The 22047-nt window shown below is 35.7% G+C and overlaps 1 protein-coding gene across 10 annotated transcripts in view; it reads left to right on the forward strand.

Annotated features, from left to right (window-relative positions):
- The window catches only part of SLC26A8 (solute carrier family 26 member 8), a 210295-nt gene that overhangs the window by 118255 nt on the left and 69993 nt on the right, over window positions 1–22047 (forward strand). For 8 of the 10 annotated variants that reach the window (XM_031964989.1, XM_031964981.1, XM_031964984.1 and 5 more), the window contains one exon: window positions 7242–7325. The exons of the other annotated variants lie outside the window; for them this stretch is intronic. In XM_031964989.1, the coding sequence (XP_031820849.1) occupies window positions 7242–7325 (84 nt within the window). The remainder of the gene's footprint in view (window positions 1–7241; window positions 7326–22047) is intronic. 10 annotated transcript variants of the gene reach the window in all.

Genomic DNA, 22047 nt, shown 5'->3' on the forward strand with positions numbered 1-22047 from the left:
GTTCAGTTCATTACTGCTCCATTAGAAATGATTTGGTTGATCTCGTTGCTGAGGATGGCCTGGTCCATCAGAACTGGTCATCATCTAGTATTGTTGTTGAAGTATATAATGATCTCCTGGTCCTGCTCATTTCACTCAGCATCAGTTCGTGTAAGTCTCTCCAGGCCTTTCTGAGATCATCCTGTTGGTCATTTCTTACAGAACAGTAATATTCCATAATTTTCATATACCACAATTTATTCAGCCATTCTCCAACTGATGGACATCCATTCAGTTTCAGTTTCTAGCCACTACAAAAGGGCTGCCACAAACATTCGTGCACATACAGGTCCCTTTCCCTTCTTTATAATCTCTTTGGGATATAATCCCAGTAGTAACACTGCTGGATCAAAAGGGTATGCACAGTTGGATAACTTTTTGAGCATAGTTCCAAACTACTCTCAAAATGGTTGGATTCATTCACAACTCCACCAACAATGAATCAATGTCCCAGTTTTCCCACATCCCCTCCAACAATCATCATTATTTTTTCCTGTCATCTTAGCCAATCTGACAGGTGTGTAGTGGTATCTTAGAGTTGTCTTAATTTGCATTTCTCTGATTAATAATGACTTGGAGCATCTTTTCATATGACTAGAAATAGTTTCAATTTCTTCATCTGAGAATTGTCTGTTCATATCCTTTGACCATTTTTCAATTGGAGAATGGCTTGATTTTTTATAAATTAGAGTTAATTCTCTATATATTTTGGAAATGAGGCCTTTATCAGAACCTTTGACTGTAAAAATATTTTCCCAGTTTATTGCTTCCCTTCTAATCTTGTCTGCATTAGTTTTGTTTGTACAAAAACTTTTCAGTTTGGTATAATCGAAATTTTCTATTTTTGTGATCAGTAATGATCTCTAGTTCTGCTTTGGTCATAAAGACCTTCCCCTTCCACAGGTCTGAGAGGTAAACTATCCTATGTTCCTCTAATTTATTAATAATTTCATTCTTTATGCCTAGGTCATGAACCCATCAAATATATTTCTTATAAACAACATATTGGAGGATTCCGGCTTTTAATCATGTTTGCTATCCACTTCCATTTTATGGGATAGTTCATCCTATTAATATTCACAGTTATGATTGCGAACTCTATATTTCCTGCTATCCTATTTTTCCCAAGTTTTTCTCAAAACTATAGTTTTGTCTTTCTTTTTACCCTTTCCTACTTATCAGGGAATATTTATTGAGTAATATTTTCTTTTCTTGGAGTTCTTAGAGGAGAGCTTGGGTTTCCCCAAGTTTTCCTTTTGAGTTAGGGGGGAAAAAAACAATTTTTACAATTCATATGTAACATAACCTATCACAAAAATGAATAGGAATAAAACACATACTCCTAAGGATATATCACTTATGATGACTACCTCTCTCAATCTCTGTCCTTCCTTCTATTAGCCTCCTTTATTTCTTTTTTTCCCTTTCCTCTCCTACTATCCTAAAGGTGAGATAAATTTCTATACCAAACTATTTACATATGTTATTTTCTCTTTGAGCCGAATCTGATGAGATTAAGGTTCATACAAAGCTCATGCCGCTCCCTTTTCCCCCTTTCATCTTCTCTCAGTATAATCCCTTTTCCACCCCAATTTCTTTTTTATATCATCACATTAAAGTCAACTTAAAACTATACCCTTTAAGTATACCTTTTCTTTTTTTTTTAATTATTTTTTATTATTATTATTGTAGTAACTTTTTATTGACAGAATCCATGCCAGGGTAATTTTTTTACAACATTATGCACTCACTTCTGTTCCGATTTTTCCCTCCCACCCTCCACCCCCTCCCCTAGATGGCAAGCAGTCCTATATATGTTGAATATGTCCTAGTATATCCTAGATACAATATATGTGTGCAGATCCAAACAGTTTTCTTGTTGCACAGGGAGAATTGGATTCAGAAGGTAGAAATAACGTGGGAAGAAAAACAAAAATGCAAACAGTTTACATTCATTTCCCAGTGTTTTTTCTTTGGGTGTAGCTGCTTCTGTCCATCATTGATCAATTGAAACTGAATTAGGTCTCTTTGTCAAAGAAATCCACTTCCAATCCAAAGAAATACATCTTCATACAGTATCATTGTTGACGTATATAATGATCTCTTGGTTCTGCTCATTTCTAAGTATACCTTTTCTAACTGCCCTGAAAAAGATACAATTCTAAAGAGTTACACATATCTTCTTCCTACATAGGGATTGTAAACATTTTAACCTTGAAAAAACTTAATTTTTTTTTCAGTCAGTATTTGGAGATAAGATCTTCTATTCATCTTCAGTCTTTTCATCAAAAATTATTGAAATTCACCTATTTCATTGAATGTTCATCTTTTCCCCTGAAAGATAATTCTTTTTTAAATTTCTCATTCTTTATGCCTAAATCATGAACCCATATTGACCTTATCTTGGTGTATGGTGTTAAGTGTGGGTCAATGCCCAGTTGTGAAAGATAATTCTTAATCTTGCTGCATAGTTGATTTGTCATATCATATGCAGATCCTCCAAAACTTTAATATGGAAGTTGCTAGGTCTTGAGTAATCCTGATTGTGATTCCTCAATATTTGAATTATTTCTTTCTGGCTGCTTGCAGAATTTTCTCCTTGATCTGATAATTCTGTAATTTAGCTACAATATTCCTGGATCTCGTTTCCAGGTCAGTTGTTTTTCCAGTGAGGTATTTTACGTTTTCTTTTTTTTTTTATTTTGTTTGACTGATTCTTGAATTCTCATTTAATTGAATTAATTTCTATTTGTTCAATTCTAATTTTTAGCAAATTATTTTCTTCAGTTAGCTCTTTTACCTCCTTTTTCATTTGTCCAGTTGTACTTTTATAGAAGTTATTTTATCAGTGAATTTTTTTTCTATTTCAATAGAATAGAAAATAGAATTTCAATTCTATTTTTAAGTTCTTTTCTTTGGTGTGGATTTTTTTCTCCATTTCATCAAATTTATATTTAATGAGTTGTTTTCTTCAGTCAATTTCTGTGCTTCTTTTCCAAGATTTCCAAACTTACATAACTTTTCCTGAAATGCTCTCATTTCTCTTCCCCATTTTTCTTCTATCTCTCTTTTAAGATCCTTTCTGAATTTTTCCAAGAGAGCCTTTTGAACTGGAGGCCATATCATGTCCCCCAATGAGGCTTCATCTGCAGGTATTTTGCCTTTGTTGTCCTCTTCTGGTTTGTGTTCTGATTTTCCTTGTTTCCATAGTAGCTCCCTTTGGTCAGAGCTTTTTTTTTCTATTTTTACTCAATTTTAAAGGTTGAGGTTTATTCTTAGGGCACAGGGGAGATTGTCCTGAACTTTCTCTTCAGGATGCCAGGAGTTTCTCACCAACTGCATTAGGGCCAATGCTGAAAGCTTTCCCACTACACTGAGTGACCTGGCCAAGTCCTGCCTGTTATGCTAGGAATCAGGGGCTCACAATTTACTTTCCTTAGTTATGTTAGAGGTCTCACAGCTGATTTGCTGATCTGGCTTTCTGAATCAGGATAGAGTAACCAGTGCTGCCTTATTTTGACTAAGACCTTCCCTCTAGATTTCCCGTCAGACCCCCAGCATCAGACTTTCCCAAGCTGCACCTCTGCTGGGCTGTGTTTCCCACTGCCTAATTAAGATAGATCTTTCCTAAATTCTTTCCAAGATATCTTAAGCTGGAAAATTATTATACTGAATGTTTGTGAATTCTGTCACTCCAAAATCTGTTCAGAGACTTGATCTAGTGTTGATTCGGAGGGAAATTGTGAAGAGTTCAGGCAGTGTCTTGAATACTCTTTGCCATCTTGCTGTTGGAGGTTTTGGTGAAACTGTTTTTTCTCCTTCTAGCAGTTCCTAATCTCTTAAATCCCCTATCCACACTGTTTCCTTTACATTTTTCTTTCTTGTTCTGATCTAATACTTCTCCTACTTGCTTTTACTTGCTTTCAAAACCTTTTTATAAGATTCAATCCTTTTTTCTTAAAATAAATTCTACAGAGTAGTATCTTAGATTAAGTCCCTCTTAACAATTAATTTCAAAACCTCCAGAATATGGTAAAATGTTTTTAGCAGTTCTGAAATTTTAATTAATTTTATTTCTCTAAACCTAACTTGGCCAGTGCTGGGTCTCCAGGAATACAAGTTTAGACTTTTTTCCCTTTTAAGGTGGGAGTTAGGGATGTTGGCTCTCTTCATCACAAGACCATTAGAGGTGGCCTGAATTCTGGCATTTAAAATCTTAAAGGTAACAGAATCTTGTTCACAGCATAAACATGACATTCTCCAAATGCAAAGGCTTAGACAGACAAAATGACAAAAACAAATGCAATTAAAATACTTAATTGATAGGCTTATTCTGATCCTTCAAGATGTACTGTGTAGAGGGTCATAGTCAGTGAGGAAATTCTGGGTGAGGTATAAGACTCTTCAGCCTAGAAGGAACCTGCTGACAATGTCTGGTTTGGCTCCCCATCTCCCCAAGGGCTCTCGGCCTTCCTGAGAAGTCAGGGGGCAGTGACAACCTGTGTTGTGATTGAAGCAGAGTGATACCAGGTGGAAGAATGATACCAGGTGGCAAATTACATACAATAGCAAGTTGTTTATGTGATCCTATGGGCTCAGTGTTATTTTTCTTACATTGTAAAACAGGGAACGTCCTTGAAATAAATGGACTCCATTTTTCCACCATCCTCAGTAGTCCTGCCTCATTACTTCTCCACTAGGAAGGTATATTTTAATCACCCTGGCATGGGAGCTCTAGAAAGCAATGGTAGATTTTGTCACCCCAACTTGGGGACTCTAGAAAGCAGGATATTTTAATTACTCTGGTGTGGGGATCTAGAAAGAAACAGTACATTTTGTCACCCCAACTTGGGGGCTCTAGAAAGCAGGATTCAATATTTTAATCACCCCAACTTGGTGGCTCTAGAAAGCAGGACACATTATACTGAAATCAGACACTTACTTGAGCTCCCTCCTTCTGAAATTGTCCCAATGGCCTAAGGAAGCTCTTAAGGGGAAAAATCACCTATCTGAATAACTAGGAGATTCACAGTGAGGGGGGAACTTTGAGATCTGGGTTTTCATCTACAACACAAAGTCATCCAAAGTCTTCAGGTTTCTTCCTCTCAATAGGCTGGAAAAAACGGGCTAGCTACAAGCAATTCACAAGAACCACAAAAGGAAGGATCTTGAGAGAGAAAAAGCTAGACCTCTCCCCAATTTCCCTACTGCAAAATGAATTTAATTGCAAGATGGTATTATAATTTAGAGAGCCTTTCTCAGGCTGTTGTTTTTTTTTTTTTTTCCTGGTCTCTGGTATTTTTCTGGGACCAAACAGTTTTGCAAAGGAAGATGAGGTGTTTTTTCTTTGAGTTCCCTTTTACCAAATAATTCTCAGTATCTGAGGTGACATCCTAAGGGCAAGTCCTTAAGAAGGAAAATACCTTGCCCCAGATCCCATGACCCATCTCCTATCCTTCAGCATCCCAAAGAATGAAGATGAATGGGACCAAGTAAAGATTTCTCAAAAAGTTGTAATAGTCTGTAGTATATCAGACCTTGGGCCTAAATTTCAGGAAGTCACATGATCCCCATTCTCAGATTGCTATAGGGCAGAAAAAATCAGACCTTAGGTCTAAGCTTTAGGAAGTTACTGACCCACAGGAAGTAGACAGTGTTGCTGATGATTGGTCAATGGTTACTTCCTTTTCAATCCATCCAATAACCCCAAGTCTTTTTGCTATATATAATTCAATCTGTTTTCTACCATGTGCCACACACAATGGTGGGCTGCTCACTTGGTGTGCTTAGACCTCTCCTTGTAAGAATTGAATAAATGCTTTCTGTTTATATCTAAAGAAGCCTCTGAGTAATTAATTTGGATAAGAGGGTTTAGCAGCCCATCCCACACAAGGAAAATATGAGAGAGTGAGTTCCTAGTTGAAAAGTGTTCCCTTCTAAAAGCCCATTTGACTGGGTCAGAACTTGTCTCATCTGGTTACCCAAGACCTGGGGGACCCACATTAATGTCAGAAGTCTTGGGCCTTCTGCAGAGCCAGCTGTGGAGTTCAAAGGAAAATTCCTACCTTGTATGAATCCAGCTCCTCCAAAGAGATTTCCTGAGTTTTGTGCACCAAAATGAATTGTGTGAGATTCATGGTTCATAGTTTGAAAAAATTCAAAGAAAAAGAGTTTATGACATCGTTTGATAGACTAAATTCTAAGAGAGTCTAGCAATTAGATGAAGTTTGTTATCTGTAGTGTCCAGACTAGCTCTTTGGAAGATCTCAGTACCAGGCCAAGTCCTTGGTCTTAGAGAACCCATATGGATGGTCAAATATGGAGTCCATTTATTTCAAATTCTCTCAGCCTTAAAAACCTTAGTACAATTGCATCACTACAGCAACACTGAGCATGTACTAACTATACCACAATTACATCACTACAACCCACTGTGCATGTGCTAACTAACTATAAGCACCTTGCTATTATTATGTAGATGCCTCTTTACTACAAGTATCTTTGCTTCAAGTAGAACACAGTTTGTCATGCCCCCTGACAGGAAGACTGAGACACCCCCAAGAGGAGATGAGAGCTGAACCAGACATTGTCATCAAGTTCCCTCTGGGCTGAAGGATCTTATATCTCACCCAGAGTTCTCCCACTGTGGGTCTCTACAGTTATATTGAAATTTTGGGGCTTCATTTGGTAAGCTTATACGACTGTAAATTGTAAAAGAGATAAGGAAGGAGTCAGAATGTCTTTTAGGTTTTATTGCTCCACATTCCTTAGCTAAATAAGCAGTTTTGAGTAGGTCCTGGATTCTGACCCATCAGTTTTTTTATTTTAGTTTAGTTTTAGTTTTTCTTTGATCTCTTTTGATTTTTAAAATCTTTTTTTTTTTTTTTTTTTTTTTTTTTTTGAGATAACAGCTAGATAGCACAGTAGATAGAACAGAGCCCTGGAGTCAGGAGGATCTGAGTTAAAATATGACTTCAGCTACTTAACACTTATTGTGTTAAGCTATGATCTACTTAACCACAATTGCATCTTTTTTTAATTCTTCCATTAATTTTTGGGGGGCAGCTTTGTTTTGTTTGTGAGAGAAATCTAGAGATCTTGGAATTTTCTGACCTACTCCACCATCTTCCCCAAACCCTCTCCCCTCAATGTTAATTTCTTATTTCAGATTTTAATTCCTGCTCTTTGTATCTCCTTTATAGGATGATTCTCCACTCTATTGTCCCCCTATTCATATATATGACTCAGATTCAAGAAAGGAACTACTACAGACTACACCTTCCAAGGTACCCTCCTTTTAAAAGTGAAACTGTGACTTTGTTCACATTGGTTCATAATATCTTGATAATTATCCACAAAAAAACCTTCAGGGTCCAATCAATAGAAATCTGGTCTTAGAGTAAGAAGGACCTGACACATAATGATTAGTTGAATTGGAGTAAGTTACTTAACTTTCTACTGTCTTCCAGCAGCTCTCTTAAGATTGATTTGCATTGGTCCTTATTAGGAATCCCCTATCCCATGAATTTTCAGTTTGGGTCAAAAAAACAAAAAAGAAAAAAGTCCCAAGTATAAGGCATAAGGATTCTTATTAAGAAAACATAAAATAAAGCAGTTCTTTCCAAGTCTTGTCTCTTTCCCTGGGGCCCAGTTAGCTTTCTTAGAGTCCTAGCTCTCTCCTTGGTTCCAAGAGCTTAAGCTGCCACCTGCCTTCTCTGGCTTCTGAATCTCCCCAACTGAATCCTGGCTGAGGCTCCAAGAGCTTCTAGTGCACTTGACCTTCTGGCCCTGAGAGCTTCTTGCTTATATGCTCCACACTGAGTATACACCAATCATTATATCACTAGGAAACCATTATTTGTTGTAGGATTAAATCAATGCTAAATAGATTTAACCATTCTCTCCTCAATTCTACTTAGTACCTTGTTTCAAGTTCTAGCCCATAATATCTCCTTGTAAAATTAAGTCTGTAATATTCTCTTCTCTAAAATATAATCGTTCTCTGAGAGCAGGTTTCTTGGGGAGTTTCTGGAAGCAGCCTTCATTTCAGTTCAGTTCAATAATCACCTCAAATGCAGTCAGGATTTAAAAGTTCAATGTCTCTTCCAAAATAGCTGTTAGTTTTCTTAGAGGTCTGTCTCTCTCCTTGGTTCCAAGAGCTCCTGTTGCTAGTCCTTTGCCTCTGCCAGCTTCAGTCTCTAGCTCTCTCCGAATCCAAAGCCTCCAGTCAGCACAAAGGTGGAAGTTGGAATGGATCTTGACTTCTCCTCTGAGAGTGGGATTGTGGGCTTCTGACTTGTGAATCTCCCGAAGTCTCTCCTAGTTGAGGCTCCTAGCTTATATATGTTCTCTAAAGATGTGAACTCCAATGTGTGAACCAATGTGTGAACTCTCCCAAAGGTGTGAACCAAGTACATAAGCATTGTCTCTATCATTTCCAGTGACTTAGCACCTTGTTTCAAGTTCTGGCCCATAGTATAAGTGAATCATACTGAACCATACTAAATTAGATAACTATTGTCTCTATCAATTCTGAGTACCTTATAAGAATCCTAACAATATGTAACACCTGTAAACTTCCTACATCCATGAAAAAGTGGTTTGGGAATGTCTTCTCATATCCCTTCAGTTCAGGCATGATTGATCTTTATAATTTTGATACATTCACTTTTGATTTGTGTGTGTTTGGTTATTCTTTGAATTTGTGTTGCTGTAGTTCTTGTGTATGCTGTTCTCTTGGATCTGTTTACTTCATCAATCCATGTATCAATCTATATAGATCTTTCCATGCTTCTTTGTATTTATCATATATATACTTTCTCACAGCACAGTAAAATTATATTAAACAAACATACCATAATTTGTTCAGCTATTCCCAGAACATTGGACATTTACTTTATTTCCAATTCTTAGCTATCACAAAAAAAAGTACTATAAATATTTTGGCATATAAGGGGACTTTCTTCTTACTAATAACTTCCTTGGAATATAAACCTAGTAATAAATTGTCTGGTTCAATAGTACAATCATTTTAAGTCACTTTATTTACATAATTCCAAATGGCTTTCCAAAATAGTTATGCTTTCTCACAGCTCTGCCAACAATGTATGTATAACATTCCACAACCATTTGAACATTGACTTGCTATTTTCATCATTTTTGCCAATTTGCAAGATGTAAGGTGAAACCCCAGGGTTGTTTTGATCTTCATTTCTCTTATTATTAATAATTTTGAGCATTTTTCATGTGGTTGTAAATAGTTTGCAAAATGGTTTGTTCTACTAGGGAATATTGAATAGTGCTGTTACATGTGTAAATGTGTAAATCTATATCTATATAAGTATATAGATATAAATATGCATCTCTATTTGATTATATATAAATATAACTTATTTCATTGCTTTTTTTTATTTTATTGCATGTCATAAATATTACTTTTGTACAGATTGAAGGTTATGGTGACTTTACATCAGACATGTCTTTCAGCACTATTTTTCTAATTTCATGTGGTCAGATTGTGCCTCTGTGTCACATTTTGATAATTTTCACAATATTTCAAATGTTTTCATCATTATTATATCTGTTATAGTGATCTGTGACTGATTTTTAATGCCACTATTTTTTTGCTACTGTTGTTTTGAAGTGCTACAAACCATGACCATAAAAGGTAGCCAATTTAATGAATAAATTTGTATGCATTCTAAGTGTTTCATTGGCAAGCTTGCTTTCTTTCCCTTTCTTAGACCTCTCTATTCTCTCAACTGCATTGAAATGAGGCTAATTAATAACTCTGTAGTGGCCTTTAAATGTTCAAATGAAAGGAAGAGTCGAAACTTTGAGAACACCTTTAATTTCATTTGTCTTATTTTAAGAAATTGCCAGGGCCACCCCAACCTTCAGTAACCACCCCCCCCCATCAGTCAGTAGTCATTAACATAGAGAGAAGACCCTCTACCAGAAAAAGATTATCACTAGCTGAAGATTCAGCAAGTTAGCATTTTATAGTTATACAATGTTTTTAAATCAAGATATATACATTTTTTAGATACAATGCTATTCCATATTTAATAGACTACATATAATACAAACATAACTTTATATGAAATGGCAAAACAAAATTTATGTGACTCATTGCAATTTTCACTTTACTATGGCAATCTGAAAGTCTTTATTTCTTTTTTTAATTTAATAAGCATTTTAAAAAATTTATATTTTACTCTCATTCTAAAATCTAATAACCAATAATAAAGAAAAAAGCTAATAACATTTGCTCAATTCTAATTTTTAAGGAATTATTTTCTTCAGTGAGCTTTTATACCTCCTTTTCTTCCTTGTTACCACAGTAACTTTCTGTGGTCAGAATTTGTTTGCTTTTTTTCCCAGCTTATTGGTTGGGTGCTGGTCATAAATTCTGCTCTCATTCTCATTTCTCTTTTAAATCATACAGTAACAGAATGCAGTAGTTTGATGTTCTCGTTAATTCCACAAATTCCCTTTTTTTTCAGTATGTATTTATAGACGTTTGAATTTGATGATGCTAGATCTGGAGGCCATATTTCTTTTGTTAATGTTTTCCCAGTTAATTTCTCTGGTTATATTCAAGGTCTTTGAGTTTTCTTCATTCTGAGACCTTTGGTAGTTTCAGTCTTCCTTCCACCATTATTGCTCACTTTTGATGGTGATTCCTCAGAGACTTGAATCTCAAAGTATCTTAGCCTCCTTCCATGCTGACCAATTCATGGTTCATCAGTCTATATATCTGTCCTAAGTGACTTTTGGAGGGATAGAACTATACCCAAATAAATGCTATGCTTTTGCTTAGTGTAATGTTCCATCACCACCACCATGGTATCATATCCTGCTCACTTTGCAATGCCAGTTCAGTGAACACTGGTGCCATGGGATTAATTGCTATTGCTTGAGTCTCCAAGTCTTGAGGAGTAAGTTGATTGAGTTCAGGTTTAGCAAAGTGTTCTGCCCCTTTCCTTCTTACTCCACTCTCCATAGCGGTCATTTGCAGCATAGAAGTCTGTCTTTGTTGCCCAATTAATCTTCTGTAGCCTAGAGCAGTTCTCCATATTTCTGGAAAGAGGGAAGAGGAAGCCAGAGGTTGGAGGTTGTATTTTCTTGCAAGTCTATGAGTTTTGAACATAAAGTCAGATGGAAACACATTTGATATCAGTTTTCTATATGATATACCACAGAGTCCAAACAGGTCCCTACTGGACTCAGCAAATGGAAACTTGGTTCTACCTCAAAGCAATGAGATGGTTCAAGAAATTGTAGTGATTTTCTTGAACTCAAAGAGCATGTTGGTATAAACAATGTTTATTTTCTGCTCCTACTTCCTTTTCATCTCCTGGGGGAGCCATTCATTCTCTTTTTCAGTGGCCAAAGCTGACTATACTTTATTCTATATCAGTAAATATTTTTCCAATTGCCAGTAGAACAAAATCAGTTTTTAAAATTTCCTGCTTAAAACAAATACTTTGGTTGGCTAGGTCGGCCTTATTGCCAAGAGTATGGCAATCAATTGGGAAGGAAATCTGTTTCCATCAATTCATGGGATATTTGTTTATCTTCTTTTGGATTCCAGCTATTCTAGACCATGAAGATGATTGAATTTGCTTTGTCTTTGGCCCATAATTTCTATTTTGAAGAAATATGGGAGGTCATCAGGATCAAAGGAAATGTATAGTCTTCCATCTTATTATACATGTGGCCCAGAAGTTATTTTTGATTCTTTTGTAGTTAATTTTTTCATTTACATTGTTGTAATTATTTTCTTGATTCTGCTTACTTCACTCTAAATCAGATCATGTTTCTTTTCCATATTTGTCTGTATTCAACACATTTGTCATTTTTTATATAGCCCAATAATATTTTATTATGTTTACATACCATACTTTGGCCATTCTCTATTGTATGGACATCTACTATATTTCTAATTCTTTCCTACCACAAAAAGTACATTTATAAGAATCTGGTGCATTGTGGAGATTTTCTTCTTATCAGTGTGACTCCCAAGAGTGAAAGGCTAGTGGAAATCTCTGTCAAAAGGTATAAACATTGTAATCACCTTATTTGCATAATTCCAAATTACTTTCCAACATGGTCGTACTGATCTATAATTCCACTAAAAACTCACTACTGTGGCTATCTTCATACAACCCCTCTGGTAGTAATCATTCCCATCTTATGTCATCTTTGCCAATTTGCTGCATGTAATTAATAATTTGGAGCATTCTTTCATATGGTTGCAAATAGTGTGTAATCCTTTTGAAAACTGTTCACATCCTCTAACAATTTATCTATTGAAAATAGCTCATATATATGAGTAGGTATATGTAATAATTTATATATATTATAAAAGTCATATTACATATAGATTGGTTATTTATATATCTTAGATAACAAACCCTACCTGAGAAATCACAGTTGATCATCTCATAATCTTGTTGTTGCTTTGTACAACGTTCTCTTAGATCTACTCATCTAAGTACCTTTTTAATGCTATGTTCATTAAGTCACATATCTACTCTGAATGTATTATGGAATATAATATAATTTGGTGTATCTGATATACCAGAATGCTTTCTAGTTTTCCTAGTAATTTTTATGAAATAGTAACTTTAATAAGAAATTTATTTTTGTCCTGATTTATTAAATACTGAGTTATTGAGTTCTCTTGTTTTTTTTTATTGTCCCTGATCTAGTTTGTTACACTTCTCTATTTTTTAACCAATATCAAATAGTTTTGATGACTGATGCTTTATAATATAGTTTGAAGGCTAGAAGTGCTATTCCATGCTATTATATTCTAGATCTTTTATTTTTCTAAGAGAATTTTATAATTTGGTTAAGTCTGTAAAGTATTCCTTTAGTAGTTTGATTAGCATAGTATTAAAACTGTAAATTAGTTTTGGTAGTACTGTCATTATTATTATATTAGAATGACCCAGCCATTAGTACTGAACTCCAGCTATTTAAGGTTTTGCTTTTTAAAAATTTCGTTAGGAAGTCCTTTCCAATTGAACCTGTACATATATTTTTTGCAGTTGGTGATTATTTGGAATGGGATTCTCTTTAAATTATGTTTATTATCATATAAAATTGTTAGGGTTTTTGTAGGTTTATTTTATAGGCTGTAGCCTATAGAGATAATTTTAACTCTTCTTTGTATCTCTTTACATCTTTAATTTCTTTTTTAGTCATATTGTTATTGTTAGCATTTTCATAACTAAAGTGATCATCAGTTATCTTCTACCATGTTTATTGGGAAAGTGTCTTGGGTATCCCCATGATATTAAAAAAAAGGTTTCTATATTCTGATACTTCGAAGAGTTTTTAGTTAATGTTATTCTTTGTCTTTTTCCACATCTATTGAGATAACATATGGTTTGAAATGTTTTTGTTTTTAAAGTGATTTATTACCTTTCCCCAGATTATATTATCTTGTGAACAATCATAGATTTTCCTCTGCTCCCTAGAAATGTAACCAGTTCCCCTGCTTCCTTGGTTGTAAGAAATCACTATGACTGCTCTCCCCCTGAAATTGGAACTAAGGTCTCTGCTCCATTGTGGCTAATCACAAGAAGTCTTTTCTATCCTGGAATTGCAACCCAGAACCTCATATGAGCAGTAGTGTTCCAAATCAGCACCAGCTGCACCCAGTGCCAGCAGAGGGTCCTCTGTGATTTTTTTCTGCTCATTTGTCTAATACCCTTACTGTCTCTCGGCTGAATGCTCCAGCTACTGTTATGCCTCTCCAGAATTTGATTTGACTTAACATTTTAAAGTTATTTGGAAGGAAATGTTGGAAAAAGTTGCTTGAATTCCTGTCTCTGTTTCCCTTGTCTCTGCCGTCTATGTTTTTGTTTTTAGCTGTTTCTATAAGCAGTAGATTAGGATTTTTTTCATTTTTTATCCAATTTGTCATTGCATTTTTTTAGTTCACTTACATGCAAATGTGAGTGACAATTAGATTTATATCTTCTTTATTCTGAATTAGGAGTTTTTTCTTATTTCTCTTACTGTATAGAAACAGTACTTTTTCTCTTCAGTTATTTTCTTCAATCTACTTTAAGGCAACCCTATCACCATAGACTCTCTTTTATTCATCCATAGGCTTCCCCTCCCATCTCAATTTGTCACAATTTTCCTAGTTTTTTTTTTTTTTTTTTTTACTTTTGTTAAACTTATTTAGTACTTTTTCTTTTTGTTTTCATCTAGTTATATAACTTAACCTTTTTCTCTCTTACTCTGTTAGTTGCTTTTTCATATTCTGCCCCTTTTTTCTAAAAAGCATTTTATTCTCTCATTTTCTTTTTAAAATTTTCTTCTTTTTCTCTCTTCAGACTTTTACCCCTTGATTCATGGTTCTAATACTTACTCTTTATTCCTTCTTTAGTCTCTCTGCTTATTATGGAATTAAATTATCTGAGGTTCCTATTTTGAGTTCCCTTTTCTAAAAAGTTCCCTAGCACTAAAAAGTTTCTGTGCTATTGTCTTACAGATTTTTCTGCTGCCCTTCTTTTTTCTGTTGTGACTCACTTTTAATTAATTCATGCAAGAGATAGAAATGATAATATTCCATGGTGGAAATTTTCTCATGTTCCTCATTACTATATACTTCATTACCACCTGTTAAACTCTCCTTGACCATTTTTTCCTCATTTGCTATGAAATAAATCTCTCTGGGTCCATGCCCTCCCACACTTCTTCCTCAGAAGCTCTGATTCCTCCAAGGCAAGGTGTTATTTATGAAGGCATAACAAACACTCTCAGAGATAATGGTATCTCTCCAAGCTTCAAATCACTGAAGATTTTACCACATGGCAACATTCTTATCTTCTATTATAGAATGTCTCCCAGTTCATCATGGGAATGTTCTGCAGTGGTAGCCCTTCCCACCACTGCTTTTTCTTTACCTTAGTTCTAACCCCCCCCCTTTTTTTTTTGCCACTTCACCCATTTTTCTATAGGCCTCTTCAACCTAAGAGACTACAGAAGTTATTTTCTATGTGCTTAGAGTTTGCAGCATAGAAATTTTCCTCCAATCATGATTTCTGGATTCTTTCAATTGGTACTTTATTTTCTTGTGTTCAGAAATTCTGGAAAGTTTTCATGTTATTTTATATTTCTTATATTCTTATATTATAGTTCTTATATTTCTTATAGTTTTGAGAATTTTGTGGAGTTTTTTACTTATTGTGTTCTTTTGAAGTTAATATATCTTGATTGAATGGAGATCATGTTTTCATTTACTGTTGTTGCTTGTTGCTTCTCTTCTTCCAGATTGTCTTTTACCTTGATGTGTTTGCATTCCAAATCAATTGATCTCTTTTTTGTGTATGTGCTGCCAATTATTTCTACTATGTAGGCTCTAAAATCTGCTTTTGAATTTCTTTTTCTTCTCTTGAACCATCAGAAACATCTTGGTGTGGTTATATGTTTAATTTCTTTTAAAAAAAATTAAATATGCATATTTAATTTTTTAAAAATATGCTTTCCTGGGGGCAGCTACATGGCTCAGTGGTTACAGCACCAGCCCTGAACTCAGGAGGACCTGAGACACAACACTTACTAGCAGTATGGCCCTGGGAAGATCACTTAACTACAATTGCCTTAGCCAAAAAAAAAAAAAAAAAAAGCTTTTCTTTTTTTTTAAATAAATAAATAAAATGTGCTTTTCTCTATCCAAAAGGTCCTCTACCTCATTAGATATTAATTCATTTTCCTTAGTCTTGCAATATTTTTTCAAAGATGTTTGGACTTATTTAGATCATTTATTTAGAGGCATAAGCATATTCTATTCTGTTATTAATATCTTCCCTTTTAGTTTATATGTGCTCAAAGTATTTAATGGAGCTTTCTTCTTCCTGAAATCTTCAGTAATTTCAGTCTTTTTTTTTCCTTTATATTCCCCTTTCACTCCCTTTCTGACTGCATCTCTATTGATGGTGATTTCCACATTGCTTAACTTCAGAGGTGGCTCAGTCTCTTCCCAAATTGAGGAACTTTTTACCAGCTTTGGTCTCCTAAATGACTTCTGGGGAGATAGAACTGATCTCTGTCTGATATCAGGCCTCTTTTCTTCAAGTCTAGTGGACCCAAATGCAGGCACCCTCTGGTTATCTCTGTTCCTTAGTTCTCTGATCTAACACAGAGCACTGTCATCCTAGACTGAACAAGATTCTACTTTTCTATATCTCTGCCACATTGGAGAGGTTGGAGAATGGAGTTGGGGAAGGGGATGGGAGTACTGCAAGGAGAAGGAGTAGACAGGAAATTAAAGTTTGTTGTTGTCAAAGAATAATGATGTGAGAATATGCTAGTTGAGGCAGCAGAAGCAGTAAAGAATGTTCTCAATCTCAGAGCACAAGCCCATTGTGCAGGCCTACAAAACATGGAGGTTGGTGGAGGAGGTAATAAATGAGAATTTAAATGATTAGAAATTAGCCTTCTTTGATATTAATTCATCAATCTGTTAACCTTGTTAAGGCTATATGTATCTTAACCTGGAGACAGCTGAACTTGGTTTACCTCATGTTTATAATTTTTATTTTGGCAAAATTTGAAAGGTCATGAGAATTTTTTTCTTTTCTTTTCTTTTTTTTATTTAATAGCCTTTCATTTACATGTTATATGTATGGGTAACTTTACAGCATTGACAATTGCCAAACCTCTTGTTCCAATTTTTCACCTCTTACCTCCCACCCCCTCCCCCAATAGCAGGATGACCAGTAGATGTTAAATATATTAAAATATAAATTAGATACACAATAAGTATACATGATCAAACCATTATTTTGCTGTACAAAAAGAATCAGACTCTGAAATATTGTACAATTAGCTTGTGAAGGAAATCAAAAATGCAGGTGGACATAAATATAGGGATTGGGAATTCAATGTAATGGTTTTTAGTCATCACCCAGAGTTCTTTCTCTGGGCGTAGCTGGTTCAGTTCATTACTGCTCCATTGGAAATGATTTGGTTGATCTCATTGCTAAGGATGGCCAGGTCCATCAGAACTGGTCATCATATAGTATTGTTGTTGAAGTATATAATGATCTCCTGGTCCTGCTCATTTCACTCAGCATTAGTTCGTGTAAGTCTCTCCAGGGCTTTCTGAAATCATCCTGTTGCTCATTTCTTACAGAACAATAATATTCCATAATATTCATATACCACAATTTATTCAGCCATTCTCCAACTGATGGGCATCCACTCAGTTTCCAGTTTCTGGCCACTACAAAGAGGGCTGCCACAAACATTCGTGCACATACAGATCCCTTTCCCTTCTTTATGATCTCTTTGGGATATAAGCCCAGTAGTAACACTGCTGGATCAAAGGGTATGCACAGTTTGATAACTTTTTGAGCACAGTTCCAAACTACTCTCCAAAATGGTTGGATTCGTTCACAACTCCACCAACAATGCATCAATGTCCCAGTTTTCCCACATCCCCTCCAACAATCATCATTATTTTTTCCTGTCATCTTAGCCAATCTGACAGGTATGTAGTGGTATCTTAGAGTTGACTTAATTTGCATTTCTCTGATTAATAATGACTTGGAGCATCTTTTCATATGACTAGAAATAGTTTCAATTTCTTCATCTGAGAATTGTCTGTTCATATCGAAAGGTCATGAGAATTAAAGAAAATATGTAGTCCTCTATTTTGTTCATCGTGTGACACAGAAGTAACCAAATATAAAATCTGATGAGAGGAACTGGCCCTTTCTTTAGCTGTTCTTATTAACTAGAGAATCTATCCTGAGACCTGGTTTTGGTACCTTACCTACTAGGTCCTCAGTTCATAGCCCCACCTATCAAAGCCACTGAAGTATCCATGGTAGTAATGATGCAGTCTTAAAATCCATGAAACTAGTCAGGGTCAAGTTCTACAAGATATTAACAAAATAAGCTTATCAGGTAGCAGAAGAAGGTAACAGTGAAGCCTGTTCTGTGGCCAGGAGCCACTACTAGGCCAGCTATTCCATTTAAGTACAAGGGAGAAGTCACCAAGTGAGAGAGTATAAAGAGTTAATAGAAGAAGGTAAAAAAAGAGCCTTGGAAGATAGCTCCAATTTAAAATTTAAATGTTATCTATTACAGGCATTTATTATCTCTCTGAAAAAAAGAAAATCCTCATAACAAATATTCAAAGTCCAGCAAAACAAATTATAATTTTGCCACATTCAAAAAATGTCTTATTCTGCATCTTTAGTACTCTCAAATTGTGATTACCTCATCAGCTCTCTTGGTTTAATTATCATCTCTTTGCATCTCTTTGTAACTTCTATATGTATGTATCTAGCCCTTGGATAATATAGCATAAACTATATGTGTGTGTGTGTGTGTATGTGTGTGTGTGTGTGTGTGTGTGTGTGTGTGTGTGTATATATATATATATATATATATATATACGCTCTCTATAGTTCCAAAATTGAATCAGTAATTGCCTGTTGAGCATTTCAAATTGGATATGCCATATCAATTTAGAACTCGAGTCCAAAAAACAAGTCTTAATCTTTCCCTTCAAATTCATTCTTCTTTCAAACTTTTTGTCAAAGGGCTATCTTTCTAGACTCTTAGATTAAAAACTTGGGCATTATTCTTGATTTCTCACTCACATTCACTCTACATAGACATTCAGTTTCCAAATCTTGTCTTTTCTGTGTTCACCATATCATCAAAATCCTTCTCCCCATTCACACAACCTTAATTTCAGCCTTCATCATTTCTCACCTGATTCATTGCAAAAAACAAAACAAACAAACAAACAAAACTAATTCATTCTCCACTGCTTCTAATGTGATTTTCCAGAAGTGCAATTCATTCTTATGCCAAATAAATTCCAATAACTCCCCCTATTGCCTTCATAAACAAATATAAATTCCTCTGGCTTTCAGAGTCCTTCATAATCTGGTTCCAACCTATCTTTCAAGCATCATTATATTCTATGTTACTCCCCTTCCCACTCCATTTCATACAATTCAGCTAAATTGGCCTTCTTGCTGTTTCCTCACATATAAAAGTCTATGTCCTTTCTCTGTGTTTTCACACTAACTATTCATTCATTCTGTCACCTCTGCCTCAGAATCTTAATTTCTTTCATGATACAACTCAGGTACCACTTTCTTTATGAAGCCTTCCCTGATTCCTAATATTCCCACATTTCCCTCCCTTCCAAAATTACCTTGAATTTATTTAGCATATATTTACACTATATGCTTGTATATTGTATAGACTATATGCAAGTATATCTAAATATTCTTGACTTATGGAAAATTAGTCAATAAGATTATAATGTGCTAGGCATTGACTGGAGATAAGAAAACAGACCTATGATCCCTATCCTTTTTTTTTTTTTTTTTTTTTTTTATTAAATAACTTTTTATTGACAGAACCCATGCCAGGGTAATTTTTTACAACATTATCCCTTGCACTCACTTCTGTTCCGATTTTTCCCCTCCCTCCCTCCACCCTCTCCCCAAGATGGCAAGCAGTCCTATACATGTTAAATAGATTACAGTAGATTTTGGATCCAATATATGTGTGCAGAACCGAACAGTTTTCTTGTTGCTCAGGGAGAATTGGATGTAGAAGGTATAAATAACCTGGGAGGGAGAACAAAAATGCAAGCAGTTTACATTCATTTCCTAGTATTCTTTCTTTGGGTGTTGCTGCTTCTGTCCATCCTTGATATGATCCCTATCCTTGATGAACTCATTTCTTTTTGGGGAAATAACATGTAAGTAACTTTGTAGAGATCAGATCTATTCAGTTTAAATGGAAAATAACTCAGAGGGAAGTCAGCAATAATAGAGAAGATGAGGTAAGACTTCTTACAGATGGAGGGATTTGAGCCAAGTCTTGAAAGAAAGCAGGAAAGACCAAGAGGTAGAGATGACAAAGAGCATTCCAAATTTGGGAGACGGTCAATAAAAAAGATTCAAAATCAAGAGATGTAATGTTGTGTGCAAGATATTTAAGTAAATCAGCTAATGAGTCTGGATCATAGAATGAAGGAAAGTATAAGAAATAATGGAAAAGTAGGAAGGGACCAGGTGTTTAAGGACTTCAAAATCCAAAAGAAGAATTTGTTTGAAAGCATAGGGAGTCCCTGGAGATGACTAAATAGGGAAGAGGCAAGGTGATATAGATAGACCTTCACTTTAGGAAGATTAATTGGACAGCTGAGTAGAGGATGAACTGGAGTGGGGAAAAACTTGAGGCAGGGAAGCAATTGCAATAGGTAGATCATTGTCTTTGTTACAGAAGTCATGGCAAAATGGTAAGGACCAAGGCAGTAGAGACAAAGGGATGTATATGAGAGGTTATGCAAGTAGAAACAGTGAGGCTTGATGTGATGACCGTGTTAACACTCTGGATACTTTAAAATCAGCCAGAGTCAGGATAAGCAAAAGTCCTTGATTTTTATTCTTTATTAAAGGGAGAGGAGAGCTCATGGACACAGAAATCTCCTCTTTCTTCTACCGCTCAGAGTCACCTCACTTGTCCTACTCTACCCTCTTATCCCTCCTTCTCATCTCTATATACACCAACAGATTGAGATGCCCAGAGTGGTGGGGTGGGCCATTTTCCAAGCAAATGCTAATAGAGTGTTGTCCAATTGGTAATTAGCCTTAAGGATTTGCTTGTCCAAACCTCAATACATGAACTCAAGAGTTTCAGCCCTTTACATCTCCTGCTTTCTTTTGTTTTAGAACACAGGTAGTCACGCCATCCCTGACTTCTCAGGGAGGTGAAGGGAGGTGATCACGCTCCCCCTGACTTCTTGGGATGGGAGATGAAAAGCACCAAAGGGAAGTGGGGATTACTAGTGGTTTTCTGGACTGAAGGATCTTATTAGAAACAGGTGTGCACAAACCGATCAGCATAGGAGGTATTACACAAGCGCATAGCAATTACGCATAGGCTATTAGTGATGACTCTCCCCACAACCAGTGCAGGCTCAATGTGGTGCAACAAACATGAATTGTACATGCAAGTAGTGGTATAACAAACAATATAAATCAACATGGTATTGTAAAAGATTTCCAAACAATATAAATCAACATAGTATTGTAAAAGATTTCCAGAAGTCCTAGAAGGAGGGTATGTAAATAACAATCACACATACGCTTCCTTTAGCAGCCAAGAAATAGTGTAAAACCTATCTATTGTGAATTGCTTCACATTCCAGGGAATCCAATGATCCCCTCAAGTTTTTGAAGTCCTGCAACAGTCTTTTTATGTGTTAGAGAATCCAATGATTCCTGCAGATTTTGAAGTCCTGCAACAGTCTTATCATGTCTCAGAGAATCCAATGATTCCTGAAGGTTTTCAAGTCCTACAATTTTTGAATTCCATGATTCAAACGCCATAACTGCCATGCTCTTTCAGTGGTGGGCACAGTCAGCAACAGAACCACCCAGTGTTTCTTGGGTCTTCTCCTTCATTTCAAGGGTCTGCTACATCTCTCTCTGATGGACAAGGCGTATTCGCTCATTGGCACCCATCTGATTCCTTCTCCACTTGTAGAGATACAAGCAAACCCTCTCCGCCAAGCAGTTTACCTATCTGGTCCCTTCCATTCACCATTTTCTGGGTCTCTCCACATCACCTGGCAATTATCTAAAGATAGTGGAGCTGCTCACACTGGACACTGCCCTTCTAGTGGGTTATAAAATCTGTCTGCTGGAGCCAGTGCATCTTTGTCAAAAATCAAGAAGTTAATAGTATAAAGGACTAGATTTAGAAGTTCTCTAGGATTACCTGTGGCTCCCCCTTTCTTTTGTTTTTGGAGGAGTGTCTTAATGTCTCTGTTTCTCCTCTCTACTATTGCCTGTCCTTGAGGATTAAAGGGTATGCCAGTGGTGTGTAAAATCTTATACTGTGCAAAAAAGTGTGCAAAATGTTTGGAAGTATATGCAGGTCCATTATCTGTTTTTATTGCTTGTGGCACACCCATGATTGCAAATGCTTGTATAAGGAATC

The sequence above is a fragment of the Sarcophilus harrisii genome, chromosome 4 (genome assembly GCF_902635505.1).
Source record: "Sarcophilus harrisii chromosome 4, mSarHar1.11, whole genome shotgun sequence".
Classification (NCBI taxonomy): domain Eukaryota; kingdom Metazoa; phylum Chordata; class Mammalia; order Dasyuromorphia; family Dasyuridae; genus Sarcophilus; species Sarcophilus harrisii.